Below are 16,082 nucleotides of genomic sequence, written 5' to 3' on the forward strand. Positions count from 1 at the left end.
GCCGTTGCTGCTGGTCACATGACCGCCTAGCCTTCACGCCGCCTGGTCACGTGATGTTGCTGCATGAAAGTTTGGCGCGCTGCAGAAGTTTCCCCCCTCCCGGCATGCTGCGCGGCTCCAGGGCTCTGCTGGTAAGATGTGTGTATATACAGTGCTTGTGCTGTACTGCACTCCTATGGGATATAATGGTGCACTGCGCGTATTATGCATTATACTATCATAGGAAATGCTAGCAGTATATATAATATATCAGTGAGTGGACATTACATGCTGCAGGAGTTATGTATAGGGACAGTATGGGATGGATCAGTGTCTGGTGTGGTTACATTGCATACTGTAGTACTATAGAAAAGTGTGATTTGGTGTGTTAGTAACAGCTGGACGTATGATATACATAGCTCACAACTGTTCCTCTTCTGGAGGGACAGTCCCTCTTTATGAGCCCTGTCCCTCTTTCCTCCTCATTTGTCCCTCTTTCAGGACTTTGTCCCTCTTTCTATGTAAATATATGTATTTATCTACTAAAAATGTGTTTGACTCTAAACTTTATTCCCTTTGACCTATATATAAAAAAAAAATCCACCTTGGGCTTCTTCCAGCCCCTAGAAGTCTGTGACCGCCCCACTCAGCTGCAGAGTCGCCCACTCCTCAGCTGTTGTTGTTATTATTATTATTTTTTAAAATACCAAAGAAAAGAGAATTGGCTCTTGGGTGCATGAGAAGGATGAAAAACCTTTTAATAACATGTATCAAAAATGAGCAAACACATTACAAATATACAAATGACAAAAATACAAAAACCCCACAAATACCCCATAAAATTCTCCTCACAAACCCTTCAAAAATGAGATAGGGGCTGCAGTCCCCCATGTTGGAATACACTCAACAAAAGCTTGGTGGTGGTCCCACTGTAGTGAGCAACTGAGAGGGCCGCCAAGGTGAAAGTCCAGTAGGTAAAAGGCAATACAGAGCAGTCAGTATAAGCACAGCTTCTGATTAATGTTCCTGAGGTTGGTAACAAGCACAAATAAGCGAGTTTAAAGGCAGCATCCACAGCAAGGGCACAAGCAAGCTTGTAAGCTGGAAGTAAAAATGGCAACAAGCACATTGGTAGCATGCAGTGTGGTTAGATGGCAAGCGATGAGCACATGCAAGCAAAACAGTCCCCCAATCGCAGGGCATGTAACAATGGGACACAAGAAAAAAGTCTTTTCCCAAAGTAGACTCAGGGAATGACAGAAACACAAAATCACCCACTCGCAGGGCACATGAAATCTTCCAGCCACCTGTGAGCGTAAAAAGCAGTTCTCATATAGTTACCACACTGAAATGGTGAAATCCGGAGCCAGTGTGCGTGCCAGCAAAGTTTCTTTGTGTGGCCATGCAGTTGCCCCAAAGCCAAAAGGCTGGATGTCCGTGGGACCAGAAGAACCAGCAAATGTCAAATGGAGGAGGGATGGAGGAGAACATCCGCGCTGTCAGGAAAAGCCTGACATGTTTCGCCGCATCTTGCGGCCTTATCAAAGGCAAACAGCGTGGTAATAGTATGGACGCCATGACGGCGTCCATTAATACCGAATGCGCCCGTGCGGCCCGCCCCACCGCCCGCCCAGAGCCGTGCGCGTCCCCGCCACACGCCCACCAACCGGCCGGCGTATGGGCGGCCCCCATGTGGAGCGCGGATTATTATTTTTTATTTATATAGCGCCAACATCTTCCGTAGCGCTGTACATAGTACAAACAATAATGGGGAACAAATATACATAAGAAATACAAGACACTGTACAGTCATGACATTGAATAGAATAAATACAGATACATACATAGTTGATATGTAGTTGGTACATGTACATATGTTAAAATAACAGCAGTATGAGAAACACTAGGAGGAGGACCGTGCCCTTGCGGGCTTACAATCTAGAGGGTAGTGGGGAGGAAACAAAAGGGAAGGAAACACAAGGATTAGTGGGTGAGCCAGTGTGCCTTCAGTGCTGCCTATAGCAAATTATTAGGCTTGTCTGAACAGGTGTGTTTTCAGAGTACGTTTGAAGGTTTCCAGACTTGAGGCATGACGAACCGGCTGAGGGAGAGCGTTCCAAAGGAGAGGGACCGCCCGTGAGAAGTCTTGGATGCGAGAGTGAGACGAGGTGACTAGGCTGGAGGACAAAAGGGTCTCCTGTGAGGAACGGAGGGTCCGGGCGGGGAGGTATCTGGAGATTAAAGAGGAAATGTATGGAGGCGATAGCTTGTATAGAGCTTTGTATGCAAGTGTGAGAAGTTTAAACTGGATCCTTTGGGCAACTGGTAGCCAATGGAGGGATTGGCAGAGAGGGGCTGCCTCAGAGGATCTAGAAGAGAGGTGGATGAGACGGGCCGCAGAGTTTAGTAGGGATTGGAGAGGTGCCAGTCTGCTTTTTGGTAGACCACAGAGTAGGGTGTTGCAGTAGTCAAGGCGGGAGATGATTAGGGCATGTACAAGCATTTTAGTTGCTTCTTGTGAAAGGAAGGGACGGATTCTGGAAATGTTTTTGAGATGGATGATATTATTATGATGATGACCTCTTCTGCAGCGCTGTACAGAGTATCAGTGATGCTCAAATCTGGATCCGGGAGACACCCGGATAGTTGCTATCCGGATATCTCCCAGTAAACCTGGGGGGGGGTCAAGTTTACCTGTCTGACGTCTTCTTCATCCGTCCCTGGAGCCTCCCATGATGCGGTCCATGCGGCGGTCACGTGGCTACAAACACTTCCTCCTCCTGGGTTGAAGGAGGAAGTGTTTGTAGTCACGTGATGCGCATGGACCGCATCGTGGGAGGCTCCAGGGACGGACGAAGACGACGTCAGACAGGTAAGCTTGACCACCCCCAGGTTTACTGGGAGATATCCGGATAGCAACTATCCTGGTGTCTTCCGGATTTGAGCATCACTACAGAGTATGTTGTCTTGTCACTTAACTGTCCCTCAGAGGAGTTTACAATCTAATCCCTGCCATAGTCATATGTCTATGTATGTATCATGTAGTGTATATATTGTAGCCTGAAGCCAATTAACTTATCTGCTTTGAGTCCGCCAGGAGAAAAGCGCGATATAAATGTTATTTGTCTTGTTGTCTTGTATGCTTTTGGGATGTGGGAGGAAACCGGAGTGCACAGAGGAAACCCTCACTGTGATGGGGAGAGCATGCAAACTCCTTGCAAATGTTTATCTGGCAGGGAGGGAGCTGTTCCCCCCCCCCCCCCCCGTAATGGCTGGTGACCCGGCTTAGTTGGCTTCTTTCGCGCACGCGGCTTGTGGTCGCGCTCCCAGCCAAAGGAGCGCTAGCGGTGCGTGTAGAAAACGCCATTACAGAGGGAACAGCTGATGAGTGGGTGGCCGCGCTGAGACACCAACTTTGGCCTTGTTAACAGTTGGGATGTTGCTGTACGCTTTTCACAGGGCATTCTGCTGTGCGCTTTGCTAAGTAGAGCTTTTTACATTGATTCTAATGTGCTTTGATTGGTACAGCTTTTTCCATTGATTCTAATGTACTATGTTCACATCTATGCGCTATGTTAGGCCCCGTTCACACTGCACGCGTTTCCAGCCGCGTTTTGGAAACCCGTGCAGGTGGCCGACACGCACGACATCAGACAGTGCATAGAGTGCACTGTCTGATGTTCACACTGCATGCGTTCCGGACCTGTGCGGGCCGGGAACGCATGCTGCACGCATTTTTTGCCAAAACGCGTGGCTGTCCCATTCACTTTTCAGTGATGGGATCAGCCACGCAACGCATACAAACACGGATGGTGTGCGTGCGTTCGTACGCGTTGCGTTCCACATGCGTTGCCGTCCGCGTTTGTAATGTGAACGGGGCCTTACTGTCCATTTGAGAAACAGTGTTGCATGCATTTCTGTGTGTTACACTGTGAAGCACGCAGCAATGCAAGTGAATGGGTGTGCTTTTTTAGCGCATAAAAGCACATAGCAATGTAGTTTGGAAAGGTTTATTACCCCTAATAAAAAAATAAAAAAAAATTCAAATGAAAACAAATCTTTATTTACAACTGCCAAATTAAATAAGCAAAACATGCTGAACAAAAACACGTTTAAACGCGTAGAAAACACATGGGTCTGCTTAAAAAAATGCACAACGCCTAGAAATGTGTTTTTTGTGTTTAGGTCGCCACATGTATCCTTTAACCACTTAAGAACCATAGGTTTAAACCCCCTAGAGACCAGGGTATTTTTTTTTACAATTTAGTGCTCTGCAGCTTTAAAAGCTCGCTGCAGAGCCATATAACCTCGCACACAAACAGAGCTTTCTGTTGGTGGCATCTGATTGCTGCTGCAACTTTTTTTTTTTTTTTTTTTTCTTCCATTAATTTTAAGCATTTTTTTTTCTTTTATAAATAAAAATGACTTTAGCCTATGAGAGGCGATCGTTGGTTGGTAAGCGTTGGTCAGTGACAGAGCTCTGTCCCCCGTGCAGAGCTGCTGTAGATCGCAGCGCTGTACAACTGTTAGAAACGTGGGGTTTTTTATATTTCTAGCAGCCTGCTAGCCGTGATCGTGGGCTAGCAGGCTGTATAAACTAGTCATAATAGGGATGGTTTAGGCTGGTTTCACACCAGGACGTTGCGTTTTAGGGGACATTATGGTCGCATAACGTGCCTCTAACGCAACGCCTGGTGCTCTCTGCTGTGGACGTCAGAGTGAGCCGCGTTGTGCAGCTCACTTTGGCGTCCGTGATGCGTACTCTTGGACGCATGCGGCATCACGTGATCCCGCCCGGCCAATCGCCGCCAAGAGCGACCGCTCCAGGAATTAAACACTGCACGTCACTGAGTGCAGTGAATATTAATTAGCCATGTGCCTAGCCGCTCTCCACTCTGCCGCTTATAAAGTACTGCATGCAGTACGTTGTCTTATGGCGCAGCGTTACTAAGTAACGCAACGTGGGCACTGTGAACAGCCCATTGATTTTTCATTACTATGCGGTGGGCTGCGTTACAGACTGCTCTAACGTGCGCCTGTAACGTCCCACTGTGAAAGCAGCCTTACAGTGAACACTTTCCGCCATGGTATCCATTTCCAGGTAACTTCCATGCTTTTCTCACTGTAATGGTAATTGCGTGCAGTAGTTTAATGAGCCCCATCTGAGTGGCAACTGTTGCACTGACGTTCACCTATGTCTCAGTTTTCTGTGTGCGTTTTTCCTGCAGGAGTATTCTGCGCACTATAAGTGTTTGTATGAAGAAAATGTGTATTAAAACAGATAAGTGTGAACCTTGCCGTATGGTCTGGGGTCAGAGGTGGCCTTAGAGTACACGGTGCCTGAGGCGAGTGTCATATGCAGGGCCTAGAGCCATAAGTGTAAGCCATATACTACACCACCACGCTCACGGGCTTGTCCGCAGCCGGACGAGCAGTATTGCACGACGCTGAGGCTGCAATAACAGAGCACTGCTGCATTCATGATTAGTGATGTCATGCACAGAGCGCTCGCGGGTGCGCGATCAAGGACGCGCCTCTGGGTAAGTGCCTGAGCCGACCAGCATTGGGGGGGCTTTTAAGTGAGTGGCTGGCATTGGGGCGGGGCCCCCTTCAGGCGCAGGGCCTTGGGGCAATTGCCCCACTGCTGGGATCAGACTTGCCAAAATCATGTGCATTTTTCTGTATAGCAAAAATGCACTCAATAGTTCTCTATGGTGAATCGCATTATAAGTGGTAATATTGCCAATGCCAAGAGTCCTTGAGTTGTACATCACTTCTTTGAGAGGGCAAGTGCAATAAGCAGTGTGTTGCAACAGATGCTACTAATAATATGGTGACAAATAAGATGTAAGGATCCGCACCATCTAAAATCAGCAATTTTATTAAGACTTCTTAAAATCCATAGCAGGTATTGGTAAGTGTGTGCCGGGTCACCATGACGCACGGCGTTTCTGAGTATAGCTCTTTCTTCAGATGGTACAAGCAACACACTCTAACATCTACTCGATTAAACCTCCTATATAAAGCAAACTGGAGGACCTGATGGAAAACTGCTAAGGCTTCAACATTTGCATATATGCATATTCATAAATCCTCGTTGTGCAATGCTATCTCCACATGTCATGAATAATACATATATATATAAATATAGATATAACATACAACATCAAAGTGCTCACAAGAGGGGATGAGTGAGCCATGATCATGCGTTAGCACTCAGACCTTTATCTCTAATGTAAACATCAGAGCGTCCCGTCTTTCACTGTGCAACTCTCAATAGCGTGGTGTCAGCCAATCGGCATAAAGCCGACACCACACGCTCATCTCAGACACTCCGCCTCCTTGCCGCCAACCAATCCAATGCGTACCTACAACGTCCGCTTGTGGACTTAGGACGCGTATAGCGGTCCCACCCCTGGAACTCCGCTAGCCAATAAAAATCAGAGCGAAGACGTCCGCTCCAAAACTAAAAGTGTTGCCATAGAAACGGAGCAACCACAACGGAGCGACCAATCACCACATGAGCGACAACGTCCGCTCAAGAGCTAGGCGGCAGTTAAAAAACGGGGGAAGCAGCGCATCACCAGCAGTTTCTGTAAACACATGTCATATGAAAAAGATCTCATCACTCAACTTCCCTACTAAAGACATGTAAATAACATCTTCTAAACATCTTAAGCATTTTAAACTACATTTTAACCAGTATGTCCCGACCGGCCAATTCCGCAATCAAACTACAACCAAAATTCAAATTAATCATAATTTTATATTAGAATCTAGATCGCAAAAACGGCCTGCCAGGACATCCATGCATAATTAGCAAATATCAAATAGCCTCAACATAATCCTCTAGGTCAACATACATGTCAGGTCATACTCTCTATTAAGTCCCTTAGGTTCCAAAGTTTCCAACTTTTTTATCCAATAATTCTCTCTCCTCAATAATTGTTTCAATCTATCACCTCCTCTCCTCAATACAGGGACCCCCTCCAACACTTGAACCCGTAATTGTGACAGACCATGGTTATGGGTAGTGAAATGATGTGAGACAGCTAATTCTAGGTTCTTGTTCCTAATTGTAGATTTATGTGATGCCAATCTATCCTTAAGGGCCTGGGTAGTTTGTCCCACATATCCAATTCCACATGGGCATTTCAATAAGTAAATCACATACCTAGAGTCACAGGTGTAGTGTCCCTTTATCTTAAACTTAGTGCCCCTGTATGGGTGGGTAACCGTGTCTCCTTTCGTAATGTAACTACACAAATGGCAATTAAGGCACGGGTAAGTCCCATGCCTCATGACCTTGGACGATTTTTCTGGTCCTATATCTCCTTTGACAATAATATCCCGCAATGACGGGGCCCTTTTGTATGACATCAGTGGGCGTTCATTAAATTCACGTACATATGGTAGTCCCTCTCTCAAGATCGACCAATGGCCATGAATAATTCTCTCTATTTTTTCTGTCAGAACATTAAAAGTTGTAACACAAGGAATTCTATGATTGTAATCACCTTTCATTTTCCTTTGGTGACTAAATGGTCTACTCCTACCACCTCGACTCTTAATCATATTTCTGCCCATTAAGCAATTAATTGGATAACCTCTGGCTAAAAATTTATACCTCATCTCTTCTAAGCGACACTTTCTGATATCAGGATCATTGACTATTCTTTCCACCCTCTTAAACTGGCCTTTCGGAATATTATTCTTAATATGCGGAACATGAAAGCTATGGTAATGTAAAATAGAGTTCTTATCCGTTGGTTTTATAAAAAGATCAGTTTTTAGACATCCTTTTTCTTTAATCACCCATGTATCCAAGAAACTAATCTTCTCACAACTACTCTCAATTGTTAGCCTGATTTCTGGACATGCCCCATGAAGTTGTTCAACGAAACTCTCTAGGCTCGAACGTGGCCCCTCCCACAAACAAAAAATATCATCTATATAACGACGCCAAAGTAAAACATGTTTACAAAAAGTCAAATTAGAAAAAACAAAAGCGTCCTCATAGAGGCCCATAAACAAATTGGCATAGGAAGGGGCCACGTTCGAGCCCATCGCTGTTCCCCTACGCTGCATGTAAAAGGTGTCTCCAAACAGGAAGTAGTTATTTCTTAGTACCAGACACAATAGTTGAATCAAAAATTCTCTCTGTTCCTTATCAAAGTCTGTACAAATTTGTAAATAATGTTCAACTGCCTCCAAACCTCCATCATGGGGTATGGAGGTGTATAGGCTATTCACATCCATCGTGACTAGTAACACATCATCACCTAAGTTCTCAAACTTCGAAATGACAGACAAAAACTGTGAAGTGTCCCTCAGATAAGAGTCCAGGGTCAGTACAATTGGTTTCAAAATCTTATCTAAGAAAATTGCAATGTTAGAAAAGATAGATCCTATACCCGATACTATCGGTCGGCCTGGTGGATTACATAATTTTTTATGAATTTTAGGTAAGGTATATATGATAGGAATCCTAGGATTCTCTACCATTAAAAACCTTTTTAAATCCTTATCTATCAATTGTGCCTCCTCTGCTTTAGCTAACAATTCCTCTATTTTCTTAGTTATCATTCTAGTAGGATCCTCTGTTAATCTCATATACACCTCCTCATCACTCAGTTGTTGTAGGATCTCCCTTTTATAGGCCTCCGTGTCCATAACGACTACTGCCCCGCCTTTATCAGCTGCTCTAACAACTATTCGATCATTCTTCGCCAGGGAGAAGATAGCCTTTCTTTCGCTCTTTGTCACGTTACTAGAGATGTGTTTGATCCTTTTTGCTTCAAAATCCGCTTGTAGGTTTTGTATGTCCATGGTCACCCCCTTAATATACCTGTCGATAACTGGGTGGCTTGGTGGTTGAAAATTGCTTTTATTTTTCAGGCCCCATTCTTTCAAATTAATACTCCCTGTAGATGTCTGTTGCGCTGTAGAAAAAATGTATCCACCAGAAAAAAAGGTCTTAAGTTTCAAACTCCTAAAAAAACGCCCTAACTCAAGATCTAACTCAAAAAAATCAGGAAAAAAAGTGGGACAAAAGGACAGTCCATAATTTAACACACGATGCTCCGCCTCCGTCAGATTGTATTGCGAGATATACAATCTGACGGAGGCGGAGCATCGTGTGTTAAATTATGGACTGTCCTTTTGTCCCACTTTTTTTCCTGATTTTTTTGAGTTAGATCTTGAGTTAGGGCGTTTTTTTAGGAGTTTGAAACTTAAGACCTTTTTTTCTGGTGGATACATTTTTTCTACAGCGCAACAGACATCTACAGGGAGTATTAATTTGAAAGAATGGGGCCTGAAAAATAAAAGCAATTTTCAACCACCAAGCCACCCAGTTATCGACAGGTATATTAAGGGGGTGACCATGGACATACAAAACCTACAAGCGGATTTTGAAGCAAAAAGGATCAAACACATCTCTAGTAACGTGACAAAGAGCGAAAGAAAGGCTATCTTCTCCCTGGCGAAGAATGATCGAATAGTTGTTAGAGCAGCTGATAAAGGCGGGGCAGTAGTCGTTATGGACACGGAGGCCTATAAAAGGGAGATCCTACAACAACTGAGTGATGAGGAGGTGTATATGAGATTAACAGAGGATCCTACTAGAATGATAACTAAGAAAATAGAGGAATTGTTAGCTAAAGCAGAGGAGGCACAATTGATAGATAAGGATTTAAAAAGGTTTTTAATGGTAGAGAATCCTAGGATTCCTATCATATATACCTTACCTAAAATTCATAAAAAATTATGTAATCCACCAGGCCGACCGATAGTATCGGGTATAGGATCTATCTTTTCTAACATTGCAATTTTCTTAGATAAGATTTTGAAACCAATTGTACTGACCCTGGACTCTTATCTGAGGGACACTTCACATTTTTTGTCTGTCATTTCGAAGTTTGAGAACTTAGGTGATGATGTGTTACTAGTCACGATGGATGTGAATAGCCTATACACCTCCATACCCCATGATGGAGGTTTGGAGGCAGTTGAACATTATTTACAAATTTGTACAGACTTTGATAAGGAACAGAGAGAATTTTTGATTCAACTATTGTGTCTGGTACTAAGAAATAACTACTTCCTGTTTGGAGACACCTTTTACATGCAGCGTAGGGGAACAGCGATGGGCTCGAACGTGGCCCCTTCCTATGCCAATTTGTTTATGGGCCTCTATGAGGACGCTTTTGTTTTTTCCAATTTGACTTTTTGTAAACATGTTTTACTTTGGCGTCGTTATATAGATGATATTTTTTGTTTGTGGGAGGGGCCACGTTCGAGCCTAGAGAGTTTCGTTGAACAACTTCATGGGGCATGTCCAGAAATCAGGCTAACAATTGAGAGTAGTTGTGAGAAGATTAGTTTCTTGGATACATGGGTGATTAAAGAAAAAGGATGTCTAAAAACTGATCTTTTTATAAAACCAACGGATAAGAACTCTATTTTACATTACCATAGCTTTCATGTTCCGCATATTAAGAATAATATTCCGAAAGGCCAGTTTAAGAGGGTGGAAAGAATAGTCAATGATCCTGATATCAGAAAGTGTCGCTTAGAAGAGATGAGGTATAAATTTTTAGCCAGAGGTTATCCAATTAATTGCTTAATGGGCAGAAATATGATTAAGAGTCGAGGTGGTAGGAGTAGACCATTTAGTCACCAAAGGAAAATGAAAGGTGATTACAATCATAGAATTCCTTGTGTTACAACTTTTAATGTTCTGACAGAAAAAATAGAGAGAATTATTCATGGCCATTGGTCGATCTTGAGAGAGGGACTACCATATGTACGTGAATTTAATGAACGCCCACTGATGTCATACAAAAGGGCCCCGTCATTGCGGGATATTATTGTCAAAGGAGATATAGGACCAGAAAAATCGTCCAAGGTCATGAGGCATGGGACTTACCCGTGCCTTAATTGCCATTTGTGTAGTTACATTACGAAAGGAGACACGGTTACCCACCCATACAGGGGCACTAAGTTTAAGATAAAGGGACACTACACCTGTGACTCTAGGTATGTGATTTACTTATTGAAATGCCCATGTGGAATTGGATATGTGGGACAAACTACCCAGGCCCTTAAGGATAGATTGGCATCACATAAATCTACAATTAGGAACAAGAACCTAGAATTAGCTGTCTCACATCATTTCACTACCCATACCCATGGTCTGTCACAATTACGGGTTCAAGTGTTGGAGGGGGTCCCTGTATTGAGGAGAGGAGGTGATAGATTGAAACAATTATTGAGGAGAGAGAATTATTGGATAAAAAAGTTGGAAACTTTGGAACCTAAGGGACTTAATAGAGAGTATGACCTGACATGTATGTTGACCTAGAGGATTATGTTGAGGCTATTTGATATTTGCTAATTATGCATGGATGTCCTGGCAGGCCGTTTTTGCGATCTAGATTCTAATATAAAATTATGATTAATTTGAATTTTGGTTGTAGTTTGATTGCGGAATTGGCCGGTCGGGACATACTGGTTAAAATTGTAGTTTAAAATGCTTAAGATGTTTAGAAGATGTTATTTACATGTCTTTAGTAGGGAAGTTGAGTGATGAGATCTTTTTCATATGACATGTGTTTACAGAAACTGCTGGTGATGCGCTGCTTCCCCCGTTTTTTAACTGCCGCCTAGCTCTTGAGCGGACGTTGTCGCTCATGTGGTGATTGGTCGCTCCGTTGTGGTTGCTCCGTTTCTATGGCAACACTTTTAGTTTTGGAGCGGACGTCTTCGCTCTGATTTTTATTGGCTAGCGGAGTTCCGGGGGTGGGACCGCTATACGCGTCCTTCTAAGTCCACAAGCGGACGTTGTAGGTACGCATTGGATTGGTTGGCGGCAAGGAGGCGGAGTGTCTGAGATGAGCGTGTGGTGTCGGCTTTATGCCGATTGGCTGACACCACGCTATTGAGAGTTGCACAGTGAAAGACGGGATGCTCTGATGTTTACATTAGAGATAAAGGTCTGAGTGCTAACGCATGATCATGGCTCACTCATCCCCTCTTGTGAGCACTTTGATGTTGTATGTTATATCTATATTTATATATATATGTATTATTCATGACATGTGGAGATAGCATTGCACAACGAGGATTTATGAATATGCATATATGCAAATGTTGAAGCCTTAGCAGTTTTCCATCAGGTCCTCCAGTTTGCTTTATATAGGAGGTTTAATCGAGTAGATGTTAGAGTGTGTTGCTTGTACCATCTGAAGAAAGAGCTATACTCAGAAACGCCGTGCGTCATGGTGACCCGGCACACACTTACCAATACCTGCTATGGATTTTAAGAAGTCTTAATAAAATTGCTGATTTTAGATGGTGCGGATCCTTACATCTTATTTGATACTATACCCTGTGCACTCCAGGGTTGATCGCTGCACGTCGAGTTCCAGTGGTGCTGTCACAATTTGGGCTTTTCAATAATATGGTGACATTCAGCAGGAAACCGTGTGCAGCACACCCACTAGTAGATGAAGAAGGTGGAGATGGGGCTACATGACTTATAATAAAGATTGACCAGTATTTATCTCCCCACTCCCCACTGCAGTGTTCTCCCCAGAATTTTTTTTCAGCCGGGTGGCATGAAATATTAGCCGGGTGGCATGAAAAGGTAGCCGGGTGGGGTGATATGAGAGAATGCAGGGCTGCTGCTTCTGTGAGCAACTATGCTTACAGCAGAGGAGGAGGTGAGCTGATGACAGCCGGGTGCTCACCAAAACTAGCCGGGTGGAGCACCCGGCTAAAAAAGCCTGGGGAGAACACTGCACTGCACATTTAAAGGACGATTGGAGTGAGAGGGATATGGAGGCTTTCGTATGCTTTCTGCGTGCATTTTTAATAAAATATGATACTGTATTTGTATCCCTTGGGAAAGGGTGAATATTCATCAAACCGATCAAAACTGCATTAAAATTGCAAAAGCGTACAAAAACTTACAACCAAAAATCACAAATTGCACATAAAAGCGCAGAAACGCACAGGGCAGAAAACTCACACTTTTCTGCACAGACAAGTGCTCTCTCAGCCATAGATACCCTGAACATGCATGCAGATTAGTCGTTTGACTGAAGATTGACTGGATTTGAAGCATGCATGTTACAGGCGTGTGATTGATACGACTTATACATGAAAGATCCGCGCGATGCCAGGCAACTGGTATTGTTTAAAAGGAAATAAATATGGCAGCCTCCGTATCCCTCTCACTTCAGATGTCCTTAAAGGACAAATGATGTGACATGAGATAGACGTGTATGTGCAGTGCCAAGCACACAAATAATTAGGCTGTGTTCCTTTTTTTCTTTCTCTGCCTGAGTTAATGCAAGGTATGCAAGTGGCAGTTTCTGTCCCGGTCGGGATCGGGTCAGACTATAGTATAACCCTCACTGATAAGTAATTACAGCCATAAAACACTTTCCTATCAGTAAATAGCTTCCTGGAGCAGGAAAGAGATAAATAGGGTCAATAATTCGTAGATTTAAGGTCTAGCATACTTCAATGAAGACGCAGAGACAATGAAACAGTAAAAACTAGATTTAAATATAAAATGAAACTGTAGGGAGAATGAGAAGGAAGATAGATGCAATTGTTTTTCTCATAAGTTTTTATTTTCACCTCGGATGTCCTTTTAAAGAACACGTCTTTTCATTGTTTCTGTGTTATATTTTGTTTTGTTTTTTTGGTTTGCCTCCAGCTAATGGTTTCATCTTGAGATAGTCCTCATCTTCAGTACAATGAGTCGGACTTGTGAAGAGGTGGAGGCCACTCTGCAGATCGCTAAACTGAACCTGGAGGATTTGCGCAGCACGGTGCAGTGTCTGGCGTTCAGCAGCACATTCACTAATGTGGAATACTGCCTGATGGAGCTGGATGACACTCTGTGCAAGGAGATCGAGGCCGGAGGCAGGTAGGTTATGCTAATAATGAGCACCTCGGGTAAGATTGAGGGCTAGATTACACCAAAAATCGCTAAGTGTAATTGCAGATGCTTATCGCTGTTTGTAGCATTTGTCGTAGCGGTTCCTGCCACATGCAAAGCGATTTAGTAGTTTGTGTGGAAAAAACAGGAAATACTCTTTGACCAGGAAGTGAACAGCCTTTGGCAAAAAAAAATCTCAGAAAATCATTCTTTTGCCCCCCCCCCCCCTTTTTTTTTGTGTGTTTTTACAGTTTTCTTTTACTTTATATTGAGGCGTAATCTGCTTCAAAATGCTTCAGGACTTGCGTTTGCATTTGGGGGAAAAAATACATTGTCTTGGTGTAAACAAGCCCATACAAACACATGATGTCCTTTGTTTTCTGGTTGAATTCGATGGACGTATGTTTTTTTTTTTTTTACCCAAATAACTAACTATGTAACATTAGCCAAGCGCTTTTCAAAACTATTTTTTTTTGGGGGGGGGGGGGGGGGAGTTTAAATTTGCGATCTATGTCCTTAGAGAGGAACCTTACTGTATGTACCTTAAAGTGCACCTGAGTGCACGATAAGAAAAAAAAACTGTACATACCTTCCTCCAGCCTCCTTCAGGCTGATCAGTCCCTCTCTGTCCTCCGCTGCTGCCTACCGTAGATCCTCTGGCAGATGCCCCATTAACTTCGCCAGTCGGCACAGATTCAGTCGGTCTGCACGTGCGCCGATTGCCAAGGATAAAGGGGCATTTGCCGGAGGATCTAGGCGGCGGACGGTCGGGACCGATTGGCCTGATTGGGGCTGGAGGGAAGCCCCAGGTATGTATAATTTTTTTTCTTTCCGTTAATCTCAGGTTTACTTTAAAGTGTAACTGAGACAAAAAAAAAGAGCATTTATTCTTAACTGGGGCTACCTTCAGCCTCCTTTATGCCATGTACGCCCTTGCTGGTTGACCCAGTCTCCTCCAATTGGGGCCTACTGCGCATTCACAGTCCGGCTTGGCGCACACTGGCATCAGCGGCATGGAAAGGCACATGGCCGGCTGCACATTTGCAGTATATGCCGCTTAGAGAAGGCAACCGGGGAGAATCGGAGTAACCTGGGAGGACGGTAAAAGAACCCACAGCCTAAAGGGGGCTGAAGAAAGTACCAGGTAAATGCTTAAACTTTTTTTTGTTTTGTTTTGTTTTGGTTTTTTTTCGTTTCAGGTTTCTTTTTAATGAATGAATTGGCTTACTTTTCTTATTTATTGCTGGATATTTTATTACCTTGTATGTCATTATGGTTCCTCTTTAAGATGTGTACACAGTTTAGATTTTTTTATGAAGCAGCCAGCCTCGGGAGACCGCAATACGCATGGTAGACTCATGAATGATTGCTTTGGGTGATAGCTGATCTCCTGTCTATACAGCTCAAGGCAGTAAAGAGGGTTAGTGTTATTTCTCACTTCTGCTTATTATGTGTACACATCTGGTATAAATACATAAAACAGTATTTAGTGATCACTACTGGTGATAGTTTATCCTCAGTCAATGTACAGATGAGCTGTAGTGCTGAGAAACTAATTTTGCTGTATGGAGAGGGAGGGGGTAACGAGGTGTCCCCCTGCAGCTCTCAGTAGTAACTGCAGTAGCAGTCGGTTGAGTAGTATCTAACGCTGTGAGTTACTGCAGGGGAGGCCAGCAGTATCTGGGAGCAAGCTGTACTTGAAGTAACTTTTCATCCAAACCCATCACAATGGATTGTGTCCGATGACAAAAATCTAGAGTGTGAGCGCAGCTTCAGCCAACAGAGAAAGCAGAAGTGACATGATCACATGATCATGAACAGCCAATCCGAAACGTATAAACTGGTCACAAGGTTCTCCATGATTTTTTCTCAAGAAGTTTATAAATAAGAGGCATTATCCAACACCGCTAGGGTGGCCGTACAGTATCAGATTTTGCAGGCAGATAGACCTTTCGATCTGATCATTTTATCGAATGTTGTTGAAACCCAAGAGAAGCTGAAGACGTGTCTGACACTTCCGCTGCCTGGCTAATCAACTCTATACACATCACCATGGCAACGGGGACATGAGCCCTACTATCCCAGTTTGAAACATATTGTATGGCTCTCATGGAATTACATTGTAAAATATGTGGCGTTTATGGCTCTC

General features: G+C 43.6%; 1 protein-coding gene across 1 annotated transcript in view; it reads left to right on the top strand.

Moving 5' to 3' along the window:
• Window positions 1-44: 44 nt before the first annotated feature.
• DSCC1 (DNA replication and sister chromatid cohesion 1) overlaps window positions 45-16,082 on the top strand; it is a 49,295-nt gene continuing 33,257 nt past the window's right edge. Inside the window, exons 1-2 of the mRNA XM_068234935.1 lie at window positions 45-131; window positions 13,709-13,921. Coding sequence (XP_068091036.1) covers window positions 13,749-13,921 — 173 coding nt within the window. The 5' untranslated portion in view covers window positions 45-131; window positions 13,709-13,748. The remainder of the gene's footprint in view (window positions 132-13,708; window positions 13,922-16,082) is intronic.

This window comes from Hyperolius riggenbachi, chromosome 5, assembly GCF_040937935.1.
Source record: "Hyperolius riggenbachi isolate aHypRig1 chromosome 5, aHypRig1.pri, whole genome shotgun sequence".
Classification (NCBI taxonomy): Eukaryota; Metazoa; Chordata; class Amphibia; order Anura; family Hyperoliidae; genus Hyperolius; species Hyperolius riggenbachi.